This window comes from Clinocottus analis, unplaced genomic scaffold, assembly GCF_023055335.1.
Source record: "Clinocottus analis isolate CAN_PGR_092001 unplaced genomic scaffold, fCliAna1.0.p SCAF_11, whole genome shotgun sequence".
Classification (NCBI taxonomy): Eukaryota; Metazoa; Chordata; class Actinopteri; order Perciformes; family Cottidae; genus Clinocottus; species Clinocottus analis.
In genome coordinates this window covers 6226997-6237627 of record NW_027175832.1, presented here as the reverse complement: position 1 = coordinate 6237627, position 10631 = coordinate 6226997, and the positions used below count along the sequence as shown (strand labels likewise).

Below are 10631 nucleotides of genomic sequence, written 5' to 3'. Positions count from 1 at the left end.
TCTGACAACTGTGAAGCGGGACAGAAACACTCACACACAATATTCGGGAAGTTCACCCTTCCTTTTTCTGCCCCCTTGGTGAAATTTGACTTCTGACTTCTAGTGTGTGGACTGCGTTCGCCAACAGGCGCGCCAGGACGAGCCTGTGATTGACATCTGACTCGGCCAATCAGAGGTCTTGGTCTGGGACCCGGTCCAGCCTCTTGTGATAATTGAAAGCAAGAGGTGGGACGCGGAGGTGGACGCAAACACCACGAGTATTAGAAGATAACATGTCCCAAATACACCGGTTTTGTGTAATCAAATCATTATGATCCGGTATTTTAAGTCTAAATACATTCAATAAGTTCGATCATCCACGGAAGGTTTTATAAATGACTTGAGACTTTTTCCCTGATCACAGCATCTCTTCAGGTCCTCTGTCCAGCGGTTCATTGGGGAGAAACAGCGACGCCTACTGGTTTGAAACCAGTAGGAACAAAGCAGCACATCCACTTCAGTTTAATCCTTGTTACCACAAAACAGGCCTGTCAGACTTCTCCTTGAAGGCAGGAACATTTTTTTTTTCCTCTTTCCCAAAGATGTTTTTAGTTCTTAAAATAATTAAGAACATTGTAGCAAAAACATCTCCTCTGATTACATGTAATCCAGTTGTATGCTGAGTAAACAGACAGACATCATGACTCAAACCTCTAACCCCAAAAGGGCTCGGATCTGTTCGTGACTTTCCAAGTGTCCCCACAAAATATTGTGTGCGTGCAAGTTGATTTGCATCATTGTGAAGTTGCCAGTCGGATAACGTGCAAAGGTTTAATCCCTGTGACAGCAGTGAAGAGCAAGACAGAAACTCAATCGCTTTCCGGCTCTTTTCCGGACTTTTAAGAACAATATTGATAGAAATATGACTTTAATATGTTGACTTATACAATATAAAAGGCATTGCTATTTTCTCTGTCTTCTGTTAAGCAACTAGCTCATTATTGTCCATTACTCAGATGTGTTATTTGCTTTCTTTTCCCAGATGTTGCATTAGGTCCAGGAGGTGATTAGCCTTTAGCTTAGCATGAAGACCGAAAGCAGGGAGAACCAATTAGCTTGGCCCCCTCCAAAGTTGATAAATATTCCTAAATGCATACAAGGCTAAATTGTCTAAACTGATTGGTAACATGCATGGTGCGGAGAGGTGATGCTCTGAGGTTTCCGCGGCGTCAGCAGAAAGTAAACTTTGTTTACTGAGCCAATGAAATTTCTCCACATTCACTTGTGATATTGGTACAAACTTTTGCACAGAAGTTCATGGCCCTCAAAGGATGAATCCGTATTGCTCTGGTGACCCATTCACTTCATTTATGATTCACTGATTTGATTAAATTTTGGTGAAATGCCATCCATCGAGGACGATGCCTCCACTGTACTGAGAACTCGTGTTGAGTCACACTTACTTGAGCTCAGTTTTTTTTTTTTAAATAAAGAAAAATGTGCAAATTCACGTGTTTTTTTAAATTTTTTTACTAAAGCTGTTCATTAGCTCCACTCCACAGATATGTTTGTTTATTTTTGTCTATTGTGGCCCATTTATTTTTCTAAAATTATCTGATTCGAGACAAAAAAAAATTATGTTTTTGTCCTGATTGTTGTACAGAGTTTAAAATAAGCAGTACCCACTGAAGTTCAAACGAAATAAATGAAGCAACGTGAATATAAAAATGTTGATATGACCGCGGGTTTCCCCTCATTTTGCAGAAAACACGTCACAAACACATCAAAAACACATCAAGAACATGTGAAATTCTGCTTCAAGTGAATTATCAAAGCTACAAAAATAATTTGCATTTAAGAACATAGCAAAGAGTGCTGACCTCATATTTACTTGTTGTACACTAGAAAGAGCAGTTGCCCAGTTTCACCTGGAGCATTAACATATGAATAAAACCAATCCCTAGTGCATGATTTGATGTGTTTAATGACATTATCGATCAATTGATCCGTGCTGGTTCCTCTGCAGTGCATTAGGCAGGAGGAAAGCAAGGTATGATGGGAGTCGTCAGGGCCGAGCCAAATGAGCCTCCTCTACCTCTAAAAAACCGGGCACTTAGAGCAGCAAAGGCCCTGCTTGGAATGTGATGAATCACTGTTTGGCCTCATCCCCAAAATGGATTTAGTTCATGAAAATAAGAAAAATAAACAGCTAAATGCTGCTGAGGGAAAGGCTGACTTTGAGAGATCATCAACATGCTAGCTGCCAACCTCTCTGCCCTGAAGACTCCCTTTTCCCTGGAAATCTAGACCGCCTGAACACTCTTGCGTGGGAGCAGTCAGAGAGTCACTCACGAGGCCCCGAGCTGCAGCCAGCCGTGATCGATAACCCTCCTCAGAACATGCCAGCCCTTGATTTGTTTCTGCTGTTTGAAGTCTGGGCCTGCTGATCTAATCCCTCAGATGGATGTGGATCTTAAGTAACATTTGTCTTTGATCCATTATTCATCCGATTCTTTCTAAGAGGGAGTTATTGACAAATTGGCCCCCAGTTTTACACAGTGAAGGTCTAGTGAACATGCAGGTCAGTGGTTCGTAGCTGACCTGCATCACATGTCTGAATTATCATAACAGCGACATAAATCATTTGTTTTGCTTGATATTGGATACTTGTACTTTTGAGGTCTTCACAGGCATCGTGTTGAAAAGTACATGTCATTTTTGGAGCAGTTTTTGGCAAGATGAGGGGTTTGAGGCCCTGAGGTTTACCGAGAGATAATCTATACGCTGCAGCTTACAGTTCGAGAATAGTGTGCCTCCATCTTTGTGGCAATAGTTTCAGGAAGTCCTTGTCCTGTCTCAATATGATAATTAACCCACACACATGGCCAGTCTGCATGGTTTTTCCAGTTTGGTGTGGAAGAAGTTCCCTGGCCTGCACAGAGCTCCAACCTCAACCCATCCAACACTTCTGGGATGAACCAGAACGCTGACTTCCAACCAGACCGAATCACTCAGTATCAGTATTGGACCCTGTGTTGCTCAATGGGAGCAAATCCCTGCAGGGATCCCTGCACAAATACCATACATGTTAGTGTTTATAGAGTAGATGATGCAAGACTCACGAGTCGTTATTTGCTTGAACAGTGCAGTGAGATTGTTATGATGCTTTTGGAAAAGATGTTATGCAGCGAAAACTGTGTCCTCCACATCAATTCCAAAATGAGATGTTTGAGAAAAAAAGTCACCAGGTCTCGTTAATGTATTAAAGGCACATTAATTAATCAAGTTTTCAGGCTCTCGTAAAAGACAGTTGGAAATCAATGTGAATGAAATGACAACAGCACTATTACAAACATGTTGGGTTTTTTTGCTCTACAGTTGACAACTGAAGGTCAATGTATTCGCTTACAGCTCCATCACATCGGCCTCAACAATAGTCTTTCATTGTTATCTTGCTTCTTTTTTTCCCTTGCTGTCTAGTCTAGACAGAAACTCTGTCTAAAATGTTCATGAATGTTGAATTTCTTCTATTTTCCCACACTGATCCCACACTGTCAGTCTGCAGCAGCTTTTGCCAAGAAGAAAACAGAAGTGCAAATTAGATTAACGTCCAGATTGCTTCAATATTGATCCGCGAGTGAAATCCAAACTGTGTGTGCATTCAATATTTACATGGATGCACTTTCCATGCACTCTAAAGGTGCGTCTGCGTAAGTGGGCTTTTTAGTGTCTCTCTGTGGTGGATGTGGGCAGATCGCCTCTTTAGGAATTTAGACAGAAATGCAGTTTATTGTTGTATGAAAACCCTGTAACTCCAGTTTACAAACTGCACCAATGTGAATCATCCTTTTGTTGGTGTATTCTGCGATCTTTTCGCGCATAACAATTGTGTCAACTATACTGTCGTTTCCAAATATACCGGTTTTATTATTTTTTCGAAACTAATTCAACTTTTGTTTTCTGATGGCGGCGCAAAATGAAAAGTCAGAGGATCCAATCCTGAGGGGACATGGTAATCCATCCAATAGCTGTCCAGACATGTCACTCAAAGCAGAGGAAACATCTGGGGATCACTGAAGTCTGTGTGAGTCATCCTCTGAGAAGCATGAATGTTTTTATAAAACGCAACTGTTATTCCTCCAGTATTTGTTGAAGTATTTTATTCTGGACCGATGGACATTGCTGTCCGAAGAGCCAGGCTGCTACTTCAAAAACTCAAGCTTCAACTCTTCACTATCAAACTGTCACTTGATATTCATTCCAAGCACAAAGAGCAGTCTTTGCATTGAATACGTGATTTTTAGAGTGTTTACCTGCTGTCTGTCCGCGTGTAAGAAATCAGCATTAGAAGGTGGTACATATTGTGAATTGATGGATAATGGCGTTCATTAGCTGATGATTAAACATCTGTTTAGTGGTGTCATCCAGGCTTGTATCGCCTCGGCATTAGCAGACAGGAAGATGCTCATGTTAATGCACATGTCCAGGATGTCAGCCTCATCGTAAAGATGGATTGGAAGCACTTGTATTGCCGCAGGGTTGTTTTAAACATTTTATTTACGTCCTGAAGAAGCCAGTGAGGTCGTGTGTTATTGAGAACTGTGCGATGACCTCAGAGGTCAAAGGTCAGAGGGACTTTATTCCTCTGGTCACTGGACCAGAGGAATAGGCGGCGTCCGCTGTAAGAGAAAACAAGCAGCAAGTGACTTGATGAGGAACGTTGAGTGTTTCAGTGATTAAAATAAGATTCAGTTGGAGATTAATGACTTTTTCGCCCAGAATTGTAGTTATTTATTTTATTATCCTAACTTTTGATAGCAGCTCGGGTTAGGTTTGTTTGGTTCCGCTTCCAGAAGCTTTAAATGCAGACTAATAAATTATTTGAGGTTAGCGACTCCTTCTGGGAACGCTCAACCTCCCCGTCCGCACTGTCACATATATCATCATTTTCTGATGTTCAGAGTCATTTTTTTGTATTTGCTCTGTGATGAAGTGCGGTTTATATTGACCTACTTTACCTCAGCCGCTCTCAGCGGCTTGTACTGCAACCAATGACTTCCTACATTTATAAGAAATACTTTCAAAATTTCCCTGCATACATTGTTTTCAGCTGTGTGGGTTACATGTGGAGCTGGAAAGAACCGTAAAGAAATACTTAGAACCTCAAAGTGTTCACTCACTTTTTAAAAAGGCCAATAACACAGTATAAAGGTTAACAAATAAACTTCCTATTCAGATATATACGACATCATTATGGTTGTTGCACTGATGCGTAAAGAATATTTTTAACAGTGTTAAATAGTATCTGCATTATTTTATGAACTGATCAAACTATGTGTAAAATATGTATCTGCAAACATTATTGAAGTAAAGCTATTTATTGAATAAGCTGCAAAATACATGTATTTAGAGTACATACACAACAATTTCCTTTCCTTCTATGATCAATTTCCTCCCTGAATAATAACTTTTGAGCTTCTCAGTATAATTCCTCATCGTTAGACCAACAATGTAAATAATAGAAACAAAATTTAACAAAACCGGCCCAGAAATGTATTGAAAGCTAAAAATAAATAAATAAATAATTGTACAAGCAGAGTGGCATCTGCTAATAATAAAGATAATAAAGATAATGATCTGTAAAACTATACCGTCACTTTTAGTTTTGCCATTTGCCTTCAGACCCGTTCAACCTTTTTTGGGGCCCAGCAGGAAGCAGCTAATTCATTTTTAAAGCCAATGTTCTTAAATGTTCTTAAGCTCACATTAACATCAACGCATGCACCTCATTTCCTCTCACTGCTGAACAGCTTTTACATGAGCTGCTCAGCATCACAATCTGAATATGGATCACACAACAAATAACTGGTGATTTATCTTGTGCTTCTGCTGAAGGTTCATTAGGTGCCTAATGCACATCTAATCTGATTCAAGTCGAATCATTAAAAGCACAAACAATAGTGCTTCCCTTTCACAAAAACAGCCCGTGATTGAAGTTGAGCCTCATCCCGTGATATACTAACCGTGTTAAGAGCATCAAAATATCCTTTAAAACCAAACAGCCGCATTAGGTTTAATGTGATTGTAACTGGAAACTGAGTGTGTTATCTAAAAGTTTCCTGCTGATCCTGCAAAACCTGCAACACTCCAACAGCTGTTTTTATTCAGATGACTTTATTGATCAGTGTGGTGAAAAGCACAATGGAGTCAGCTGGCAAACTATCTTTATCAAGAAAAAATTTAATTCCAGAATGGACAAGCGTTCTAGTTTGAAAGTTCTCGCCGTAAACTGACAGTCTTCACTTGCACAATGTGAAGGACAATTGATGTTTTCATTACTATTTCAGTTTTATACATTTTAGTTATAGGCCTGCGGCTAATAGGTCATTAAGGTTTGTGCAGACTTCTGTGGTCTACTGAATTGTTCCTGATCTGTCAAAGTTGGAAAGTGACCATGTACATATGCTCAACTATAGGTTACTGTACTGAAGTACAATGGGTTGTTTTTTTTAAAGTACATGAAAATGGAAATTAAGTTTCCATTATATGCTGCTTTATACACCTTCAGTACATGCATTTGACAGCTTTAGTCAATAAATATGAATAAAAATGCAACCATGAAATAATGTATGTTGTATTATTATAAGACCTAATAACGCACAGTCATGTATAAAGTTGTTTTCTACAAGTAAAAACTCTGCACAAGGCATATGTTTGTAATTTAAGTATAGTATGATGCTAAAGCCTGTTTTCTAGTTACACTTTAAATGCAGGATTAGTACTTAAACTAAAAGCATTTCTACAACAGCTTTGCTACTTTTACACAAGTAAAGCTCTGTGAACTTGTTCAACACAGTTTCGAAAATAAGTTCTGTCCCACATCTATTATGACATTTACCGCCACTATGACGTGCAGGTTGTCCGCGCTGCCGACAGGGGGCGATGTGTGCCCGTCACGTGAAGGCATTAAGGGAGATCCAACATGGCGTCTACAACAACAAACGCATCACTGCTGTTTTGCTTAGCGTCATTTTATTTGCAAATCAGCTCCTCCAGACTTACAGCAGAGTCGTGTTATAAACCCATCACCGACGACAGACCCGACTCTGTCAAGTAAGTGGCGAGAAAATGTACTTTTTCCTTCTGACTGACTGTTAATGTGCACCGTCAGACACCGACCCGTTACCGCCAGTTACTTTATGTTCCTGCCGTTTGGATAGTACTTTCAGTAAGTGCACGCGTTCCGTTGTAGTCTTCCTGAAGTATTTGCCAGCATACAGTGGTGAGTTTATAGTAAAGCAACATTAGTCATCTGGAAAAATGTAACGTAACTCTTACGTCACTAATCTGTTAGTAACTACTTTACGTTACTCAAGGAGTAACGTTACCAAGCAGCTTGTACTCGAGTACTTTACATGGTATGCTACATTTGGAGGTACATCTTGTTAACTCAGCAGCCTTGAAACCAGGGGAGCAACTTTGAGAATATGGTGAAATGAAAAAAAAAAACAAATTAAAAGGATAGTTTCACTTTCAAAGTATTTCCCTAAAAATAAAAAAAACAGGACCAACACAGAACTGTTTCACAGGTGAGAGTGAAACATTGTACAAATACAAAATTACAAATGATCTAAACAAAATGCTCACTAGCAAGTCATTTAAAGAATACAATGCAGAAACCAAACATTACAATTAACACAAGCATCTTGACACTTCAGAGCAAGTTAACACAAGACCAGACCAACAGGTTCTTATTCACTTTTTTCAAGCAGTCACTGTATGTACAACAAGTACAGGAACCACTACGACTAAAAATGAAAGCTCACACAGAACACAGGTTCCCATCCAGCTGGTTCCAACCCTCGTCCCTGGTGGAGGACACTTGTGAACCCATTCCACCAAAAGACAATCAGAAGCTGGCGGCATGCAGTAAAGAAAAAACAACCAGTGCTGGCTGAATGCATGGGATCTACCAACCAAGATGTGTCCATACTCACCGAGTATGCTGCTCCCTTCAAACAGAAATTAACTCCACAAAAGTAACCAAACAAAAATCCTGTTCCCAAAAATCTGTCACCATGCTAAATACCTGATGCATTTAAATCTGTACTGAAAAGAACGCTGACAGACCACAAAAAGTATTTAAAAAAAAACAAATTAGTGCCAATAAGCAAGCCTCATTTGTCACATTAAGGCTACATTTAATCTGACCAAATGGGTTGGCATCCGGGACCAGGCCCCATTTGTCACAAACTGACTCAGGGAATGTGACCAGGAGGAAATCCATGCATGGTTACACTTAAAACTAACACAATCAAGGTGCACAACCAAAAGGCCCAGGTGGGCTTAATCAAGCTAACGACCCTCCTCTGCTGAAACAGCCTCTAAGAAAGTGGGAGGGGCATCATAAATGTCTAATTGAAACATGACTTTTCTGCGTTATCATATGTTTCTACATCACAAATGCATCGATGTGTCTATATCCTACAAGATCACTGGATAACTGGATATGAGCCTCATCATTTTGACTTATTTCAGGACACGGCCCCGCCCACATGAGTATGTGAAGGTGTCGGACCTTCCTCCGTCCTGGGACTGGAGGAACATCGAGGGAAAGAATTATGTGAGCGTCACACGGAACCAGCACATCCCCCAGTACTGTGGATCCTGCTGGGCCATGGGAGCCACCAGTGCACTCGCTGGTAATCAAGTGGGGGGTTGAGGAGGGAGGAGATAAGACAAGATGGTAATAGAGGGATAGACAGAAATTGGGATTGATGTAAAAAATGTTATATACAGTATGCATATTGTGATGCGCTATATTAAGCAATTTCTAATCGCCCACCCAAGTGAAAGCATCCTTTGATCCTTTGACTAAACTTTACCGTTTGTCATTGTCGCTCTTTTCTCCAAGACCGTATCAACGTGAAGCGCGGAGGGGCGTGGCCGTCGGCCTACCTGTCAGTCCAGAACGTGATAGACTGTGGGGGGGCGGGCTCTTGTTACGGAGGAGATCACATGAAAGTCTACGCCTACGCACACGAGAGAGGCATTCCTGATGAAACCTGCAACAACTACCAAGCCAAAAACCAAAGTATAGAAATATACAATTTCTATCTTACCATGTTGAATTTACACTATATGGTCAGAAGTATGTGGACACCCTGGTCTAAACACATTTGCGATTTTGCTTTTTACATCACATTGTAACAGTATACTGGAAATAAAAAATGTATCTTCATGGAAATGAAATGAAATTGCAGGGTACGCGTTGCACGGCGCTGTGAATCATTATAGATCATGTCATTTGTTTTAGAGTGTGAGCAGTTCAACCAGTGTGGCACCTGCTCCTTCTTCCAATCCTGTGCCATCGTGAAGAACTACACTATTTGGAAAGTGGGCGACTATGGAAAAGTTTCTGGGAGAAACAAGATAAAAGCGGAAATTTACACCAATGGGCCCATCAGGTAGAGTAAGTCATCCTCCCCAGTCATTTCCTAATTATCCATCCACCTACACACTCTGTGTGAAGTGATTCAGCTCGAACTTTTCACAGCGATTCTTCATCATAGTGACGTTTTTATTTTTAGATACATATTTTATCATTTAAAAACTGAGAAAAGCAGCAGCAGGAGTATAACTTTATTTCACTTGCATTCGTCTTCAAAATACAGTGAACTATTCATCTTGTATCTAACATTCAGACACATTTTTCACCATGTATCCAATTTATTAATAAACACAACTTAGACTTACATCACCCAACAATTGCCTTATTTTCCATAATCTGTCCATTTATAACTTAATATCTTTCACGAGCTGTTATTACTTCAGTAAAGTTCTGGCTTTGACAGCTTTATTTAGTCTTTAAAGAAAATCCATGCTGTATGAACAAGGTCTTATAAATATTCTTTTCTAATACCTGCAGATTGAGTTAAAACAACTTTTTCATGAAATATGAGCGTCAGTATGTGTTGAAAACAACATCTGACTGCAAGTAATTTCGATCAGAAAACTGCATGTGACACTCAAAGTTCCCACACTGCCTGAGACACATTTAATTTAACTAGAGCAATATTTACTGCTGCTTTTACAGCCCGAAAGCACTGCCCTTTCCACGAAAAAAAGATTCAGACTTGAGAAACTCTCCACTCTGTCTTTCAGTTGTGCCCTGATGGCCACCGACGGCCTGGAGGAATACACTGGAGGGATCTTCTCCGAGTTTCACCCGCTGTCTTTGCCAAATCACATTGTCTCTGTGGCTGGTTGGGGCGTGGCCGAGGATGAGACCGAGTACTGGATCGTCAGGAACTCCTGGGGAGAGTTTTGGGTTGGTCTCTCTCTCTCTCTTTCTGCTTTCAGTCTGACATGAATCAGCCCTGCAGCTAAAATGTGCACACCTCACTACTTTCAAAGTCATGACTTCACTCTCTTATCTTTTAAGTTGCGACCCAGTGGTGTCATTGACTTTGCTTTCCTGCATGCAGAATAAAAACACATGTTTTGTTTTCAGGGAGAACACGGCTGGGCAAGAATAGTCACCAGTGCCTATAAAGGAGGAAAAGGAAATTGGTTCAACCTTGGTATTGAGAAGCACTGTGCATATGGAGACCCTGTGGTGATATAGTGTCTTATTAAAGTGATGGAAAGGC

General features: G+C 40.4%; 1 protein-coding gene across 1 annotated transcript; it reads left to right on the top strand.

Moving 5' to 3' along the window:
• The first annotated feature begins 6931 nt into the window (after positions 1 to 6931).
• LOC137781449 (cathepsin Z) lies at positions 6932 to 10631 on the top strand. The gene is made up of 6 exons (XM_068570216.1): positions 6932 to 7092; positions 8518 to 8681; positions 8894 to 9073; positions 9296 to 9446; positions 10144 to 10309; positions 10493 to 10631. Exons 1-6 carry the CDS (start codon positions 6962 to 6964, stop codon positions 10604 to 10606), a joined length of 906 nt encoding a protein of 301 aa, XP_068426317.1. The 5' UTR covers positions 6932 to 6961; the 3' UTR covers positions 10607 to 10631.